Source organism: Zingiber officinale, chromosome 10B (genome assembly GCF_018446385.1).
Source record: "Zingiber officinale cultivar Zhangliang chromosome 10B, Zo_v1.1, whole genome shotgun sequence".
Classification (NCBI taxonomy): Eukaryota; Viridiplantae; Streptophyta; class Magnoliopsida; order Zingiberales; family Zingiberaceae; genus Zingiber; species Zingiber officinale.
Genome location: NC_056005.1, coordinates 63,614,718 through 63,635,062, shown reverse-complemented (window position 1 = coordinate 63,635,062; position 20,345 = coordinate 63,614,718). Strand labels below are relative to the sequence as shown.

The window sequence follows — 20,345 nt, the reverse complement described above, 5'->3', positions numbered from 1 at the left end:
CCATCAAAACTCAAACACACTGTAAGTTTCATCATGTAGGGTGCCTATTTGATATGATAATGTATTATTCAGCAGTCTTTCTTGAAACTAGTAATTACTCTAGCAAAATGTTCAATATTCCATGAAAATACTGCTGTGGTACCAATAGACAAGCATTTACATGGCATCCCAATTATGCCTACATAGTTGATGTAATATCATCAATTAGTTCCCATGCAGAACTAGTTATTAATTTATTTATGCAATTTAACTTTAACTGCTTGAATAAGAATGACTAGATACAGAAGCAAACAGCCCAGCCAGCATTGTTCGAAGTACGAGTTGGTGCATTTCAACTTTGAAAGTATGATTCATATGTAGCAACCCTAGTCTTCGAATCGGGTTGCTCAATTTCATCCATAAACCCCAATGTCATCGAGAGAAAACCCTCCTTGTGCAGTCGCTTCCATTCCTAAGAAGCACAGCAAAAAAAGAAAGTCAGGAAACATGTAGTTTTTCAGTGGGAAGTTACAATGTAGCTGTGTCAGGAAGGCAGGTGGAAAAAAAGCACGTAAACAAATCAATGTGTTTCAAATGAACGGAAATTGAATGGATAAGAGATGCATTGCTGGTGTTCTCAGTTCTCAATAAATTGTCTGGTTCTAATTCAACCAACCAATTTCTAGATCACTTCTCTTCGCATTCTCCATCCTAACATCCATTACCAGCTATGCTCTCATTCAAGAAGGCCCACTCGTCATGTGCTTCCTATGCAAGTGACCCTGATCTTCTACAGTTATGTGAGCTTCAGCACAACAAAGTGGTATCACCGATAACAATAACCCTCACCTAGAGGGGTTTATTGAATAGAAAGATGTTTGCCTCTTCTGTGAATGGGATCGATATCTCATCTAACCTTCTCAAATGATTCTAAGGTTGCACGTTGCTTAGCTGCTTATAGATGCTATTGATTGCTTTCATAGATTCCTCGAACCTCAACTTTCTGCAGCTTGCTCTAAATTACGCACTTATGTAGCCTCCAAGCATGAAGGTCTCTCCCCACCTGTTGTTGCTCCTGTAAGGAGTTGGTGGAAACCAATTTCTCCACACATCTCGTTACACATCTCCCTGTGTGACAAGGAAGAGTTGCCACAGCCTGCAAAAAAATCAGCTCCATCCACAATTTCTACATCACGCTTTGATTCAAAATAAAACAAAAAAAATGACAAAAAAAAATCCATTCCAATATACTTTAGGATCAACTGTAGAGAAAAATGATAAAGCTAAAACAATCATCATTGAACAAATTTAAAGAATTGCACATGTCGTGAGATGAGGGAACAGCTTAGATCCACTTTTACTTAATCTGTTAATGGACACATGTCAAAATTTAAAGAGCCTTGGACTATTGACACTTAAATAGAGCAAGTCTATCAAAAGTGGAAAGTAGATGCCAAGCCCTCAGATGTGGAAAGTGGTCGACCTCCACAAAATCCTTCACTAGCACAAGATGTGGAAATAATGGAAATAAATCAAGAATCATATTTTGAAGAAAGTCAAGAATATCAAAGATTCATCGATTACTTCCACATCAAACCATTCAAGCCCTTGGAAAATGAGATTCCAACATTAAGGTTGAGTGACAAACAAAGCATCATCAACACTCCTTTAAGCTCCTTTGACCTTAAATAATGAGGGCATGACTAAAAATAAAGATCAAAGAATATTCTTTAGATGCAAGGAAAAGGGAAACTACAAAACAAAATGTCCTCATGCAAAGAATGAAAAGAAAGGAGAACCAGAAGACAACACCTAATCAAGCACATAACGCAAAAAAAGGCAAAGATCAAAGAGGAAAGCTCAGACCAAGGGGGTCTAGGAAAGTCTTTAAGAAGGTAACAAAATCTAGTTTACATAAAGTATTGGATGACTTGTCTTTTTCAATTAGAAGAATCTAAAAAATTGACCAAGTATTTATAACTTCATAAAAAAGCTAAAATTAGTATCAACTAATCCTAGGTAAGCATGAGAATGATTAGTTTTAAAATCAAAGAACACGAGACAAATTGCAAATGATTCTAGAAAATTTAACATGGTAGGAAAGTACACCTGATTGTATAAGATTGATTTGGGTTACAAATTGTTGAAATTCAAACTAGGCAACTTATTATTTTATCCCTATTTTGTAGGGATTTATTTCCTAGATGGATTGTAATTAGCTCATACTTATCACATCCCTAATTTTACGACATTTATCTTTGTATATAAGGAGGATATACTATCAATAAAGAAATAGATACATGGTATTAAAGCAGAAACCTTGGCTGAAAAAACCCTAGCAGTTGGTTCTTCGTCTAGTCACAAGACAAAGTCGCACGATTGATGGTTCTTCCAGCAGCAGCAATGTCAACCTCCATTCCGACGATTGTTGGTTCTTTCAACAACAGCATCGTTGACCACCATTCTGACATCATTGACAACAAATAGAGCAACCGACTTCCAAGTAAGATAGGATCATGGCCGACTCTGATTTTGCAATGCAAGACATGATAGGAACTTCCTCCGGCATGTCCTGCGTCATGCCTTCTTCTCCAAAAGGCAGTCTCCTTCCCATCACGACTCACAAATTTAATTGCTACAATTATCTTCAATGGTCCCAATCCATGATGATGGTCATGAGTGGAAGAGGCAAAGATGACTATGTAACTGGTTTTATTCTAGAACCAAATCCTAAAACAACATAGCATCGTATTTGGAGGGCTGAGAATAACTTGGTGATGTCATGGTTGATCAGCTCGATGAAGGAGGTTGGTGAATTTGTTTTCTACGTACCTCTACTAGCGATATTTGGGAGGTTGTTTGGGAAACCTCGTGACAACACTATAGAGTTATTTCAAGTGAAGAGCCCTCTGCAAAGTCTCCAACAAGAGAAGTCTACAGTGACAGCTTACTACAACTCAATTGGTATTAGCAACAACTAGATATGTTCAAAACTCTCAAATGGAAGTGCACAGAGGAAAAAATTGCTATCGAAAGATTGTGGAAGCAAAGCGTGTCTTCAAGTTCTTAAGTGGGCTTGATAAGTGGCTTGATGAAGTGCGGGGCAGAATTCTTAGCACCAAGCCACTACCTAGACTTAGGGAAGGATTTGTAGAAGTGAGCCGAGAGAAGAGACACAAGCGAATAATATTGGGACAATCCTACATCTCAGAGAACCCAAATTGAGACAAGGACTCCTTTGCTAATTCTAGTGCATTAGTAGCTCAAAGTCAGTCCATAAACCGCAGCATCGGTGAGCCTCGAAATGCATGTGACACTCGACCATAGAAGAACAGGACTTGGTGCAATCACTGCTGAAAGTCAGGTCATCTCAAAGAACAATGCTGGCAATTCCATAGAAAGCCAGTTGATTGGAAACCTTCTAGCCGAGAGGCAAAGACACATCATGCGTATTTTCAATATCTATGAGTTCTCCTTACTCCAAAGAGCAGTTGAATATACTCCAAAAGTTATGTTAGTAGAACAATCTATTTAAGAGATCAACTTCCAACTCATCGACAAGCAGTCCTATGGCAATGCACACAAACAAGTCCTCTTGGATCATCGATTCAGGAGCATCTGAACATATGACAGGTGACAGAATGTTATTCTCAACATTTTCATTATGTGACAAACATCTAATGGTGCATATAGTAAATGACACTTGTACCAAAATGGTCAGAACGCAAACAATTAAAATTATCAACAATATCAATCTCAATTCTGTGCTTTATATGCTTGGACTTGCTTGTCATCTTGTGTTGGTTGGTAGGCTCAACCGAGACCTTAACTATCAAACTAAGTTCTTTGGTGATGGTTGTGTTTTTTAGGACTTAGCACTGGGAAGATTGGCAGTGCTAAACTTCATGTCGGACTTTACCTTCTTGAACACTCCCCTACATCTAGCCAGTTTGCTATGCTCAACTATTACACAATCCATAATTTCAAGTCTAATAGTCTATCCAATAATCAAAGTGAAATTATGATATGACACTATTGATTAAGACATCCAAATTTCATGTACTCGAAACATCTTTTCCCTTTATTATTTATCAATTAAAGTCCTAATTTCTTTCAGTGTGATGTATGCCAATATGCTAAACATACTAGACAGCACTTATACACCCCGTCAATATCAACCAACACAACCTTTCTCTCTCATCATGGGGACATTTGGGGACTATTCAAAAACCTAAGTCTTAGTGCTCCAGATTTTTCTTATTTTTCGTTGATGATCACACACAGTTGTGTTGGACCTTTCTTATAAAAGAAAAATCTGAGACCACACAAATCTTTCAGAATTTTCTGACCATGATCAAGACCCAGTTCCAGGCTGACATACATATTGCAAAAACTTCTTTAATTCCAACTTTTGCTCCTATCTCCAATATAATGGCATAGTCCAATAAAGTTTATGTGTTGATACACCCTAACAAAATAGTATAGTTAAACGAAAAAATTGTCATATACTTGAGGTAGCCCGCTCTTTACTCTTCAAAGCTCACACTCCAACATTTTGAGGGAACGTAGTTCTAACAGCTACCTATCTTATTAATCGCCTCCCTTATGGGGTTCTTAAGTTCAAGACTCCATTTCAAGTTCTACAAAACCTGTATCCCACACTCAGACTTGTCTCAAACATCTCTCAAACTCTTTGGATGTATTGGATTTGTCCACATCTACTCTTAATATTGGGGAAAATTTGATTCACATGCACTTAAGTGCATTTTCTTGGGATATTCAACCAACAAAAAGGTTAAGTGCTTCTTTCATGTCACTTAGAGATTTTATCACTCTATGGATGTCACCTTCGTTGAACACATTCCATACTACTCTAATACATTACAACATTGGGATTGGGAGTCCCTTCTTGAATCGAGTCCTTCCTCAATCTTACCATCATCATTAACTCCTTCCTCTCCATCATCCCCATCAACTCCGTTCTTTTCATCATCACAACAATCGCATGTGCCACCTATCTCGGAACCACAAAAGAACACACCACCTTCCCATGATATAGTGGAAGTCTAGGCGAGGAGAAACATCTTGCATTTTTGAACGAAATTCAGCCATATCATAGCTCAACTCGTGGCCAAGTTGAACTTAAAAAATAGTAGGATCTAATAAAACCAGTTCCATAGACAAATCCCACATTGAACCAGCCTATTACATACAGACAAGGAACTAGATCTTATAGTCTTCATCCGATGCACAACTATTGAGAATATCAGTATTCCTAGTTGTGTATGAAACTCTAAAAGTTCCTGAATGGCGCAAGACAATCCTAGAGGAATACACAGCCATGGAAAAGATTGACTTGAGCACTATTGAGCTACCTCAAAGAAAAAAGAACTGTGGGATATAAGTCGATTTTTTCAATCAAGCAAAACCAGATGAAAGCATAAATAGATACAAGGCTTAACTGGTAGCAAAAGGTTACACCCAGTCCTATGGGAGTGACTATCAGGAGCCTTTGCACCAGTTGCAAAACTCAATACAATCCGAATATTACTGTGCTACTAACTTAGATTGACCCTTGATTCAGCTAGATGTGAAGAATGCGTTACTAAATGAAGATCTTGTGGAAGAAGTTTACATGGATGTCCCTGCAAGATATGAGACAGATAGTACAAAAGGAAAAGTTTGCAAACTAAGGAGAGCCTCGTATGAGCTTAAACAATCACCTAAAGCTTGGTTTGACAGATTTGCTAAAGTCCTTAAAAGAAATGACTACTCCCAGTCTCAAGCTAATCACATGCTATTTGTGAAACATTTTCCAAGTGGAAAAATCTTAGTAATACTGTATATGTTGATGATATTGTCCTCAAATGAAACCATGAATAAGAAATCAAAAGGCTCAAGTCACTCCTATCTAAGGAGTTTAAAATCAAAGATCGGGAACAACTCAAATACTTCTTGGGAATGGAGGTTGCTAGAAGTCACAAAGGAATTTTTGTGTCTCAAAGAAAGTATGTCTTTGACCTACTACAAGAATTGGATTAGGTGGATACAAGAGTAGATACACCTATGGATCCTAATACCAAGTTAAGGTTTCAGATTGACGAAATGGAAGCTGATAAAGGACGATATCAACGATTGGTAGGCAGACTTATCTACCTAACTTACATTTGTCCAGATATAAGTTTTGCACATTAGTTAATTTCTGAGAAATCAGTTGATCACATGGATGTTGTAATTTGAATATTGAAATATCTAAAAAGAGACCCAGGAAAAAGACACATATTTAAAAAGACAGACAAACGAACCTTGGAAGTTTACACTGATGTTGATCAGGCAGGTTCACCTAGTGACTGAAGATCTACTTCTAGATATTGTACGTTCGTTCAGTGAAATTTGATCACTTGTAAAAAGCAAACAGTTGTTGCTCGAAGTAGTGCCGAGACTGAATTTCAAACTCTGACATTGGGCATTTGTGAGGGAATCTGGTTACAATGGATTCTAACGGAACTCATGCTAAAAACAAGAAATCCAATTCAAATTATGTGTGACAATCCGTCAATCATTACCATTGCCAAGAATCTAGTTCAGCATGACCATACCAAACATGTGGAGATTGACAAACATTTCATTAGAGAGAAGATTGAAAATAAAGATATCATGCTCCGCCATGGGCCTTCAAAATTGCAAGCCGTTGACATTTTGACAAAGGCACTATTCAAACCCAACATCAGCGTACTGAGTTCGATTCTGGATTTGGAGAGCATTTATTGCCTAGCACTAGAAGTGTTGAAATACAAACTAGACAATTTGTTATTTTATCCCTATTTTGTAGGGATTTATTTCCTAGATGGATTATAATTAGCTCATACTTATCACACCCCTAATTTTAAGGGATTTATCTTTGTATAGAAGGAGGATATTCAATCAATGAAGAAAAAAAATTTCTATCAAACTACACAAACTAATGTCTAAAAGGAAGATTATAGAAATATTGGACATACAATATGATTATAACACTAGAACATACATATTTAGAAATATTGGACCTAGAATGCAATCTAGAGAAGTTATTCCTAAATAACAAAGGAGGCCTAAATAACAATGGCATAAATTTCAAAATACCCATTTTTTTATTCTCTTTTATAGTTCCTGAGTGCTCTCAATAAAACCAAGAGCTTAAGATAATATAAACTTCGAGTTCTTGCAAAATGTTTTTTTCTTTTAGTTTTCTTTCGTGCTTTAAATTGTTTTTATCTTTATAAAAAGCTTATTGTACAAGGTGAAAGAGATTTCTTTGATAGGTATTTACCAGGAGTGACTCATTTAGCGAGTCTATAGGTCGCGGATTGGGACAAGGTTGTCCAACCCATATTAAATATCTTCACTTATCATTGTTTATTATATTCGTATTCACATATTTTGTTTCCACAACATGTCTCTTTTGTTTACAATGACAAAAACTTTTAAATGCTAACTTAATTTGACCCTTGTATTTGCAAGAGTAGCCAATTTTTATATTTTTAAGGTCTAACCCCACTCTAGCTCCATCACTAATCTTAACATTTCTTACTCGTTGAAAAGAACAACCAAAAGGAAGAAGTTGATAACTTGCCAAGAGTTGAATACTACATGGTATAGGAGAATACGGAAGGAATAAGTAGGAATTTTAAATTTTAGCCTTCAAGGAAAGTCTAATCACTGCAAATTTCTAATCAAGGGGAGGGCTAGAGAATTGTATAAGATGTTGTCACTCTTGTTACTTGTTGCAACCTTCCTTTGAGTATTATAGCACTAATTATTGATTGCTTAAACTTCTTACACAACAAATAATCAGTCCCAATTGTTTGCTCTCATCAAAAGCCCAGAAACGTTAGGAAGACAATATTTAATCCATATACAACTAGGCGCCAATGACAAAAAAAATGCACAAAACTTTGCACACACTTGTAAGTGACAAATTAAAAAACCCAAAGCCATTGCTCATATGTGACTAGATGAAAGACATGGTTAGCTCGCCACAATATTGCTCCTTTTATGGCAAGTCATTATCACCTTTAATTTATGTGATGACAAATCTACAATCCATGGGAAATCACTAGTATGAGAACCTCAACAAAGAAAATACCCTCTCAAGTGGATTATCCTAGAAGGAATCTACTTTGGTCCCAAATAACAAACCTAAACTTAATGGATTGTATTGTAAAGTTGGATACATCTGGCACAATGTAGATCTAACTTAATGTAAAAAAATGTATATATTATTGTTAGCGTTTCCACTCCAAATCAGAATCCTAAAGCTATTTGATAATACTAAAAAAACAGATGTTTCTTGTTGTATACAAAAAAATCTGTTATAGAAAGGAAGAATTAGTGGAATCAACATGGTACCTCACATATGCCTTTGAAAAAAAAGTAGCTTTTAGGAAGAGTAAAGGTAGACAAGTTATATATATATATATATTTGTTTGCAAATAATTAGCATGTTTGCCAATTCAACATAGTGTAAATGCCAAAGAAAAGAGAGCTCACCTCAAAATCCCATTCACTATACAAGTTTGGATCATTCTTGTCGGACCATACATATGCATTAACAAGTAGTTTCTCTGTCTTGTCCTACACCAACACCAATTCGTCATTCTTGAAGATAGTAATTGAGATAGAGGAATTTTTTTTCAGAAAAACTAATTACATTTCCTACAAGACTCTAACTACCTTGCACAAATCAAAATAATTTTATAGATAATGAATTTGTCTGTATATATTAGCAATTTTCTTAAGTGCTTGAGAATAATTTTCATAAATTTCTAGTGGCTTTTGCATTTTTTGTTTCCTTGTCCATTCTCATCTTGTCATAATATGTCTCACATGACAGGGATGAGAAAGAAGATTTTAGTTCATAACCTTTCTTCCCTAGTTTGTGTGGAGAAGGAATGAAAAGTTAAATTCAGGCTCTGCTTAGCCTTGGCTCATTTCTATCCTTGCTTAGCATAAATATATCATTTTTTTAGATAAACATCACATGTACTTGGATCATAATCTCATGCAGATAAATAGGAAGATGATAACAAATCAGCAGATCAAACTCTTGGAGAGATAACATGAATAAAAATAATGTCATTAGTCTTTAAGGACGATAATAATAATGATTGAGGTGATATACAGACTTTAGACCCCAGGCCAAAAAAGAATACTTAGGGCTGGCTCTTCAAGAAAATCTAAAGGAAAAAAATAAAAGAGAAAGATAGGTGTATTGTATCTTCATTAAGGGTGACATAGAAAAGATATAAGATGGTTGAGGTGATATAGGCCATTAGATCCAAAAGGACATATGGAGGGCATAAGTTGCAACATTTGAGGTAAAATCAACTGAGTTTCTTTATGGTATAATTAAACTGTTTGTGACCTACATATAAAGAGATGTCCTGCTTAATTGAAACTTTTACTTGAATACTGGGGAAATTGCAGAAGATACTGAGATAATGTATCAAAAACACATACTAGCAAAGAAACTTCAACAACTCTCCTTTCATATTCAATATCTTCAAATGCATCCAGGACATCCAACTCCACATTTGTAATGCCAAAAAGGACCTACATAAAGAGTAGTTCAAAGATCTATAAGCCATGATCCAAAGTGTATCAGACATATAAACCATTAGTTCCACAGAAAATTTTCATCAATTCTTATACTCTTAATTTAAGTGGGAAAATATTCCAGAATTCCATGTGTCATGTTTGGAATTTTATCATATGATTATATTTGGTACTAACTTATAAAGCCACTTTAGTTCCATGACTTGTACATAATTCACAAATACATACAATCAATAAATTCTAATGGGATTTTCCAAACATGGTCTCATGGGATGTTGGAATAAAAATTCCCAATTTATGTTTTTCAAAACAATGGCATCAGACAAAGTGTTGGAAGTTGATGCAGTTCCAAAATAAAAGGTATACACTACCGAACAAGCTATAAGTGCCTTTTGAGTCGGGTAACATAATGAGGATGGATTTGTCTTTTCACGAAGTGATGGTTTCTTAGTTTTAATTTTCTCATTTTGAGTTGGGGCTTGGGATCCTACCAATTCATATATCATTTTACAAGAGAAACAATTACATCAAGATCATGAGTAAGAGGTGTAGAAACAATCTAGGTTTAATATTACATTATTAATCCTTAATAATCAAGGCTAAGAGCCAATGACCATTCAGTTGATTTCAAATCATGAAATCTACCCCGGGAATAAAGCACCTTTCAAATATTTGATAAAGTATGGTAAAACAACACACCTTGCCAGTCACCTTCTTAGTTTCTACGGGAAGAATTGCAGGATAAACACGCCCCTTTATGCTGTACCTGTGGCTACATGATTAAAATTTGAATTAGTTGCAACAGAACTCGATCAATAGAAGCAAGAAATATAGATTTAAACCCTTATCAAGCATTGATCCTCAGTTCACATGGTCAAGAAGTGGATATACTTCAGAAACAGTTTGCATGGTTAAAAATTGATATGGTATCATCAGTAATATGATCCTTTGTCGGCATTAGGCTAAGCCAATGTCTAAATCCACAGGCAACCCCACACCCTCCGAATTTGTCGGAACGAAACGCGTAGGTAAAAGTGCGATTCGTCATCGACAAACCAGATTGAGATCTAATCCATCAAAGAGACAAGAACGGTAGGAGCGCAATCAAACAACCAATCAAGGAGTGAAGGGGGAAGAGAGATAGGTACTAGTGGTTGAGGACGGCGGAGGAAGAGGGAGGGACGTGCTTGAGCAGTGCCTGCACAACCTGGTCATCCATCAAAGTGTCGTAGACGAAGACGGTGTGGGGAGCGGAAACATTCGTGGCGACGGCCATGGCAGAACCGCTCTCTGCCTCGCTTATGTTCACCTTCTTAGTTTCTACGGGAAGAATTGCAGGATAAACACGCCCCTTTATGTTGTACCTGTGCCTACATGAATAAAATTTGAATTAGTTGCAACATAACTCGATCAATAGAAGCAAGAAATATAGATTTAAACCATTATCAAACATTGATCATCAGTTCGCATGGTCAAGAAGTGGATATACTTCAAAAACAGTTTGCATGGTTAAAAATTGATACGGTATCATCGGTAATATGACCCTTTGTCGGCATCAGGCTAAGCCAATGTCTAAATCCACAGGCAACCCCACACCCTCCGAATTTGTCGGAACGAAACGCGTAGGTAAAAGTGCGATTGGTCGTCGGCAAACCAGATTGAGATCTAATCCATCAAAGAGACGAGAACAGTAAGAGCGCAATCAAACAACCAATCGAGGAGTGGAGGAAGGGGGAAGAGAGATAGGTACTAGTGGTTGAGGACGGCGGAGGAAGAGGGAGGGACGTGCTTGAGCAGTGCCTGCACAACCTCGTCATCCATCAGAGTGTCGTAGACGAAGACGGTGTGGGAGCAGAAACATTCGTAACAACGGCCATGGCGAATCGCTCTCTTTCTCTTTGCCTCGCTTATGTTCAATTGTTTGTTTTGCTTTCAGATAAAATTGTAGGTATATCCTTCGCATTTTTTCTAATTTACTTATTTACCATTTAGAATATAATTTTACAAATATATCCTTCTAAAATTTTAAATATTCCATATATTTCATTGCAAAGTTAACTTCTAAAACTTGTTATTTAATTTGTCACTTGCGAAGAGTAGGGGTGCAAATGACTGAGGGGGTTAATATCAATTGTTTTTCCTTTTCTTTCGTCGTTTGTTCATTTCTATCAATACAAGAATTTGCAGCGGAATTAGATAACAACAAAATAAAAAGTCATAAACGATTTACTTAGTTTTAAAATCCCAAGTTAGTATGTCTAAGACTTATGATCTGCCTATAATTTTTTATCTCTTTTTCAAAACTTTTCTGGTGGCAGAGAAGCCACTTAGAATTTAAGTACAATCAAAAGATAATGAAATGACGTACATGTACTTAAATATAAATAAATTTGTCGAGTCGATTTGAAAGTTCGTTGTGGGTTGTGTTTTCCTCGCTGTAGTGGAGTAAGTTGATATATATATATATATATACGTGGAATGTTTATTTAAATTATTCCTTATGTTCCGGCCGTGTTGGCCGAGGATTGAGAGGCTCTAAGGGCTGTGTATTTATGGATTCAGATTGTCACTGGTACAGGAGAGACGTTGTCGGATTTTTCTCTGGCAGAGACTCCTCTGGGGCGTGACAAATTTAGTATTCCTATCACCCTCGCCTATCCATTTCACGGATACCTTCTGCTTTCAGAACTCTTCTTCCATACTATCTTGAAAAGTAAAGCTTGACACCTTGACATGTTAATTTTATTCGCATCAGTAGGATCACCATTAAAAGCTTTCTCCACAGTCGCAATCTACTCTTTAACTTTCTTAACATGTCATGCATCTCTCCAAATACTTCAACATTCCACTACTGCAAATGAGCTTTTAATATTTTAAGTTTAAACTAATATTTCTACAGTCCAAGCCCATAGCAAGGCAACATCCAATTTAATCTAACTGTGAGGGAAAAATTGTGATGTTTGATCCACATATATTGAAACCTAAAAGAAGCCATCGGCCTCGAAAAGCATGAAATTTTAATAAGAAAAGGACTATGATCAGAGAAAACCCTACTTAAATGCTCCACACGCATCAAGAAGTCATTATTACTCCATGATGGAGAAATTAATATTTAATCCAAACGCTTCCAAATTTATTGATCCAAGTGAATCTATCACCCACAAAACCAGTATCCAACAAACCACTTAGTATTAAAAATTTATTGAAATCATCCACAACTCCTAGATTAGAAAGAATTCTAGCAGATTGTTCACAAAGTCTAGCAATAACATTAAAATCACCCCCCATAAGGTATATCTTTCCACTCTCGAACACTTTGCATACACCATAGTCACCAATGTATCAGTAGGAGATAAATGAGAATGTAGCTTAAGGTGAAGAAATTGTTCATGATCCACCAAAACATTACATTCTACGATGGAATCATGAACAAACCATATTTTCCAATACAATTTGACACTGAAGAATTAAAACCCAGCCTCCTAGTTATAAAAGTTTCATCAAGAGATAAAGGGTTCTAGAATTCCCAAAAACTTCAAATGATGAAATTTTCTCAAAAAAAGCACCCTCCTAAGTGAAGCTGCATTTCCTATTCCCCTAATGTTCCAAATTAACCCGTCCATTAAAAGATTGATGGGGATGCAGCTTTCTAGGCCAAGGCTTTGCTACGGCTAACCCTCTGATTTACATCCAAAGGTACCATAATAGCAGGTTCCCTTTTAGCATTTTTATCAAACTTCTTAATTGAAATATTTGATAATGATGAACTTCTCTGCAAATATACAGAACCTTCTAACACAGAATCATCCCCTTCCACAACTGATTTAGACACTATCTCATCCTTAGAATCCTCATGACAAATTGCAGAACCTGGCCTCCCCACAACTCTTCATTTTTTGAACTATAATTTAATTTACCAAGTGCTAACTGTTCCACTAATGGTTGGTCCAACTCTGAAAAACTTGCTGCCCCTCTGAAATTCTATCTACAACAGCACCTACCTTTGTAGATCTCTATTTTTTAGCCAAAATCTACAAACCTCTCCTTCCAACTAATGTTCCAGAAGTAAACTAGGAGTTACCAGCCGCTATGTCCATGACTGCTATCCTTTCCTGCTTAGAAGAATCTCTCCTCTCTTTAAATTGTATTTTTCCATACTCAGTCATTCCTAACTCCATTACAAAATTAGAATTCTATACACCTTCATCCATCTTGTTTCCAAACATAACTTCTTTTTGTTTTACAATTTCATTCTCAACCTGAAAATACTGCCGATCAAACACCACTGCTTCCACCTTTCTAACTTTACCAGGCAGCTCAACAACCACAACCTGGGCAGTCTCCTGATGTACCTCTTCATCAAAAAAACCCAATTCTTCTCCCAAAGGAGATATAGAATAAAATTTGTTTTCATTAGCAATATTCTCTACATTCACTACCTCCTTACCCTTCGAGCTCACCTTCTTTTGAATCCATACTTGGTTTTCTGATTCCTTACTAGAATGATAAAAAATTTTGGCACACTCAGACCCGCTCCATTCCCCTTCTAACTTTCATAAATTTTCTTCCTATTAATGACCTCTTTTAAATCTTCCCCAACAATCCCAATAATTCTTCTCCCAACATTACATTCTGGTTTGGTTTATTTCCATAACATTCCTTAGCCACATGTTCTAGATGAAGACAATCACCATAGTATTTAGGGAATTTCTCAAAAACTACTCTCTGCAGTCACTTTTCAGCCCCAATTCCAATCTAAAATTCTTCCACTTTGGGTTTTAGCAAAGCAATTTCAACACAGACCCTTGCCATCACCGATCTTGATCCATTTACAATTGCTTCATCAATCTTGATCGACTTCCCCACAAACTCTAGCAACAGAGAATAAGCATCCCTTGTTGAACATGTGAATAGGCAAATCTGGTACTGAATCCACACTGGAACCTCTAAAGATTCTGTGGTGTATGAGAAGTGTGGCGACCACTTAAAAGTTCTAAGTGGTACACCACCAATAAACCAAATTCCCCTTGCCCAAATACAAGTCATATTTTCATTGGAAGAAAGATGCAAAAAAATATACCCAACAAGCAAAAATATAATGTTATAAAATCCCGAAAGACCAAGATTCCCGAAAGCTTGAAGAACAACAGCTTGCCCAAACGATCTACTTCCTCTTCAGAATAGAACATACCTGGCTTATTATTAAATATCTCCACATGTTTGAAGTCTTCTCCTACGTCTTCAAAGCTCTTGTTTGAAACTTGAGGTGATACAAGTTTCACAGCTGATCCATAGGAAAGGCTTCGGAGATCCTAGATCTACTTCACCCAGTGCCTCAGTAGGGATAGAAATAGAAGAAGGAAGAGGAGGGAAGTTGGAAATATCAATCGTGAGTCGGCGGCGGCCAGCACCAAACGCACTTGGCGAAATCGCCTAAGAATCGCTGTCAACAATGCACATCGTTTGAGTGTATTATACTTTCCACCTTAAATGAATAGGGCCTCTATCCAGAAAATTCTGGACAAGAGGATCTGCCCTATTCATTTATTGGGTCGGTGGACTGGACCCCGGGCCCTATATCCTCTTATCCAGAATTTTCTGGATAGAGGCCCTATTCATTTAAGGTGGAAAGTATAATACACTCAAACGCAAACGCGGTGCTCTGTTGACGGCGATTCTTAGGCGATTTTTGCCAAGTGTGTTTGGTGCTGGCCTCCGCTGACTCACGATTGATATTTCCAACTTTTCAAGCTTTCGGGAATCTTGGTCTTTCGGGATTTTATAACATTATATTTTTGCTTGTTGGGTATATTTTTTTGCATCTTTCTTCCAATGAAAATATGACTTGTATTTGGGCAAGGGGAATTTGGTTTATTGGTGGTGTACCACTTAGAACTTTTAAGTGGTCGCCACACTTCTCATACACCACAGAATCTTTAGAGGTTCTAGTGTGGATCCAGTACCAGATTTGCCTATTCACATGTTCAACAAGGGATGCTTATTCTCTGCTGCTAGAGTTGTGGGGAAGCTGATCAAGATTGATGAAGCAATTGTAGATGGATCAAGATCGGTGATGACAAGGGTCTGTGTTGAAATTGCTTTGTTGAAACCCAAAGTGGAAGAATTTTAGATTGGAATTGGGGCTGAAAAGCGACTGCGGAGAGTAGTTTTTGAGAAATTCCCTAAATACTATGGTGATTGCCTTCATCTAAAACATGTGGCTAAAGAATGTTATGTAAATGGAAATAAACCAAACCAGAATGTAAGGTTGGGAGAAGAATTATTGGGGTTGTTGGGGAAGATTTAAAAGAGGTCATTAACAGGAAGAAAATTTATGGAAGTTAGAAGGGGAATGGAGTGGGTCTGAGTGTGCCAAAATTTGATCATTTTAGTAAAGAATCAGAAAACCAAGTATGGATTCAAAAGAAGGTGAGCTTGAAGGGTAAGGAGGTAGTGAATGTAGAGAATATTGCTAATGAAAACAAATTTTATTCTATATCTCCTTTGGGAGAAGAATTGGGTTTTGTGGATGAAGAGGTACATCAGGAGACTTCCCAGGTTGTGGTTGTTGAGCTGCCTGGTAAAGCTAGAAAGGTAGAAGTGCAATAAAAGGTGGAAGCAGTGGTGTTTGATCAGTAGTATTTTCAGGTTGAGAGTGAAATTGTAAAACAAAAAGACGTTATGTTTGGAAACAAGATGGATGAAGGTGTATAGAATTCTAATTTTGTAATGGAGTTAGGAATGACTGAGTATGGAAAAATACAATTTAAAGAGAGGAGAGATTCTTCTAAGCAGGAAAGGATAGCAGTCATAGACATAGCGGCTGGTAACTCCTAGTTTACTTCTGGAACATTAGTTGGAAGGAGAGGTTTGTAGATTTTGGCTAAAAAATATAGATTTACAAAGGTAGGTGCTGTTGTAGATAGAATTTCAGAGGGGCCAACAAGTTTTTCAGAGTTGGGCCAACCATTAGTGGAACAGTTAGCACTTGGTAAATTAAATTATAGATCAAAAAATGAAGAGTTGTGGGGGAGGCCAGGTTCTGTAATTTGTCATGAGGATTCTAAGGATGAGATAGTGTCTAAATCATTTGTGGAAGGGGATGATTCTGTGTTAGAAGGTTCTATATATTTGCAGAGAAGTTCATCATTATCAAATATTTCAATTAAGAAGTTTGATAAAAATGCTAAAAGGGGACCTGCTGTTATGGTACCTTCGGATGTAGATCAGAGGGTTAGCCATAGCAAAGCCTTGGCATAGAAAGCTGCATCCCCATCAATCTTTTAATGGACGGGTTAATTTGGAACATTAGGGGAATAGGAAATGCAGCTTCACTTAGGAGGGTGCATTTTTTGAGAAAATTTCATCATTTGAATTTTTTGGGAATTCTAGAACCCTTTATCTCTTGATGAAACTTTTATAACTAGGAGGCTGGGTTTTAATTTTGTAGTGTCAAATTGTACTGGAAAATATGGTTTGTTCAAGATTCCATCGTAGAATGTAATGTTTTGGTGGATCATGAACAATTTCTTCACCTTAAGCTACATTCTCATTTATCTCCTACTGATACATTGGTGACTATGGTGTATGCAAAGTGTTCGAGAGTGGAAAGATATACCTTATGGGTGGTGATTTTAATGTTATTGCTAGACTTTGTGAACAATCTGCTAGAATTCTTTCTAATCTAGGAGTTGTGGATGATTTCAATAAATTTTTAATATTAAGTGGTTTGCTGGATACTGGTTTTGTGGGTGATAGATTCACTTGGATCAATAAAATTTGGAAGCGTTTGGATCAAATATTAATTTCTCCATCATGGAGTAATAATAACTTCTTGATGCGTGTGGAGCATTTAAATAGGGTTTTCTCTGATCATAGCCTTTTTCTTATTAAAATTTCATGCTTTTTGAGTCCGATGACTTCTTTTAGGTTTCAATATATGTGGATCAAACATCGCAATTTTTCCCTCACAGTTAGATTAAATTAGATGTTGCCTTGCTATGGGATTGGACTGTAGAAATTTTAGTTTAAACTTAAAATATTAAAAGCTCATTTGCAGTAGTGGAATGCTAAAGTGTTTGGGGAGATACATGACATGTTAAGAAAGTTAAAGAGCAGCTTGCGGCTGTGGAGAAAGCTTTTAATGGTGATCCTACTGATGCGAATAAAATTAACATGTCAAGGTGTCAAGCTTTACTTTTCAAGATGGTATGGAAGAAGAGTTCTGGAAGCAGAAGGTAGCGGTGAAATGGATAGGCGAGGGTGATAGAAATTGTCACTCCCCCAGAGGAGTCCCTACCGACAAAATTTCGACAACATCTCCCCTGTACCGGTGACAATTAGGACTAATATACATACACACAACATATAACATAATAACATAACACATTCAATAGCCCACACGGCTGGAACACACATAACCACACAATTTATATTCATACAGCCTACTCGGCTGGAACAAAACAACAACACCCACAGTTTAAAACACTAACAGCCCACACGGCTACACTGAAAACACAGCGGAATAACGGAAAGAAAACCCACAAATGCAAAGTCCACAAAACAAATATCAAAATATAGTTAGTTCTCATAACACCAAATCTAACAAATACGAAATGCAAGTAAAGAGAAACAAAATCAAAATCATTTCTCGGATATGACACAGGACTGACAAGCAGCATCTCTCCGAGCATCCATGACTCATCTATCTATTAGCTGGCGGAAGAAAACCAGTTTGCGAGGTGGTGAGTATTGGAACTCAGTGGACAAGGAGAAATAGTACATGAACATAACATATACAATCTCATAAGGGAAGTAGCAGATACTAAAATAAAGCCATAATAAATGTCCGTACCTGAAGTCATATCCTAGGCTAACAATAGAAGGTCAAAAGTAGTACTAATCTACTACAGTACTGCTCATAACTACAGAGGTAATATGTAAGGTATATAAACATTTCCAATAAATAAACCAATGTCTAAACACCTACAATGAGAGTATATCTCAACATAAGTAAGCATATCAGCATATGTGAATAACAACAGTAAGTAAGCAATAACAGCATCTGTAAAATAGCAGCAGCTAAAGCAAATATAATAACAGCGTATGCACGGATGGTCACCCCGCCCACCTCAATGCACCACGACCCCTGTATGATCGAGAGACCGGATCGATGACAACTGTACTACTCAAAGGCCGCCACTCCTCTCAAGTGACCGAGTGGGCAAGTGCTGAGTAGCTAACTAGCTACACAGCGAAGGGGGTCCCTGCTGTTCGCAACTCCAGCTACCACTACCCACAAGTGGTCGAGTGTGGCACGACAGGACAAGCGGCATCAACTCTAGCTACCACTCTGTCGAGTGGACGATGATGCGGCCTTGGTCAACGACTCTCTCGACCGCAAGGGAGAATTTGTCGTTGACATGTATGCAATGATATAAGCCAGCATGCTCAATACAGAACATAAATAAACAACAATCAAAACATGCAAACATGGTATCTAGTATCTGCTACGTATCATGGATAATAACGAGAGACTGTATAGATATTGAAACGAATATCTCAAAGATCGAGTGGAAGTATCAACCGTAGGAAAAATAGAGTTAAGTAAAAGCAGTTTCTATCCAAAGATAGCTCATGCACTAAATTCAAAGAACTAAAGAGTCAAAGCAAGAAGTACCCGCCTTTATTGTAGTCTGAACCAAATCACGTCTTGTCACGTCAACCGTCTCAATCAACGTCCTGCACCGGCGCGCACAAATTAGCTATCTTCATATGAATCAAATAGCTAATACCAATTCTCAAACCATATCTAACCCAATCCTAGAACAACCCTCAAAACCATCAGCCTATCTCGAAATAGATGCACAAAACAACCAAACCCCTTTAAAACAAACTCTTCCAGTAGAGGAAACCAAACACAGTACTGAATTTCACATCAAAATACCACCAAAATCTATACCGAGATCTTGCTAAAAATCTAAACCAAAACTTAAATCAAATTCAACTCCCTACCTTCGAATCCACCAGAAATTCAGTACACAAGGGAAATCACAGTTCTACCACCACTACCCGTATGGATCTGAATCTACAACCAGAGGTAAAATCTTCACCAAAACTCCATCCCACATCATGAAAACAAAACGAGACAAACATGGAGATACTCACACATCACTCAGATCAGTGCCAGAATCTCAAACCCATCAAGAAGAACTCACTATAACAAATTCTGAAAAATAAAACAGAAATCCTTGTGCAGAACCAGGGCATCATCCGGATCATATTGCAACCAATGGAAAAAAAACATTCATCTCATACTTACGACGGGAATCTACTCGCTGGATCAGTTAGGGCACCGTCAGTGTGAGGAAGAGGGGTCGGCGACTGTGGCTCGGCGGCCGTGGCTCGGCGATGGATTTGGGCAGCGTCGCGTGAGGGCTTGGGAAGGAGGAGAGCAGGCGGCTGTAGCTCGAGAGCGAAAGACCGCCGACTGTGGTGCCCGTGCGAGGAGGAGAGGCCGGCGATTTTTGCGGCTCGGGAAAATTGCGAGAGGGAGATCAGCTGGTGCTCGCGTGAGGAAGAGAGAAATCGCCGGCTGCTGTGGTGCTCCCGCGCAAGGAAGAAAGGAGACCGGTGGCAATGGCTCGGCGGAGATAAGGAGAGCCGGCGGTGGATTTGGGGAGAAGAGGGTCGCGAGAGGAGAGGGCTCGGGTAAAAGGAAGTTCGGCGAGGCAGGGAAAAGCTAGGGCACGGGAATTAAACTTATCACTTAG

General features: G+C 37.6%; 1 protein-coding gene across 9 annotated transcripts; it reads right to left on the bottom strand.

Annotated features, from left to right (window-relative positions):
• Positions 1–77: 77 nt before the first annotated feature.
• On the bottom strand, positions 78–20,345 carry LOC122029847 (AIG2-like protein D). 9 transcript variants are annotated; one of them, XR_006125204.1, is made up of 8 exons: positions 19,895–20,345; positions 19,257–19,314; positions 10,722–10,943; positions 10,273–10,345; positions 9,478–9,570; positions 8,509–8,592; positions 896–1,135; positions 320–451 (listed from the first exon to the last, which is right to left on the bottom strand). XR_006125204.1 is itself a non-coding variant. In XM_042588983.1 (8 exons), the coding sequence occupies exons 3-7, from the start codon at positions 10,847–10,849 to the stop codon at positions 995–997; spliced, it is 519 nt and encodes a 172-aa protein (XP_042444917.1). In that variant the 5' UTR covers positions 10,850–10,943; positions 19,257–19,314; positions 19,895–20,345; the 3' UTR covers positions 325–451; positions 974–994. The 9 variants fall into 9 exon arrangements, 8 of the variants coding, with proteins under 8 accessions (XP_042444921.1, XP_042444917.1, XP_042444916.1 ...); XM_042588983.1 differs by having other exon boundaries at positions 325–451; positions 974–1,135; XM_042588987.1 differs by lacking the exon at positions 896–1,135 and having other exon boundaries at positions 78–451; positions 19,895–20,342.

Coding starts and splice junctions, on each gene's coding strand:
- LOC122029847 (XM_042588983.1), bottom strand. CDS start 10,849: ATGGCCGTCGCCACGAATGTTTCCGCTCCCCACACCGTCTTCGTCTAC. Junction 8,593..9,477: donor TTGTTGAAGTTTCTTTGCTA/GTATGTGTTTTT, acceptor GTGTTGGTGTAG/GACAAGACAGAGAAACTACT. Junction 1,136..8,508: donor ATAGTGAATGGGATTTTGAG/GTGAGCTCTCTT, acceptor ATTTTTTTGCAG/GCTGTGGCAACTCTTCCTTG.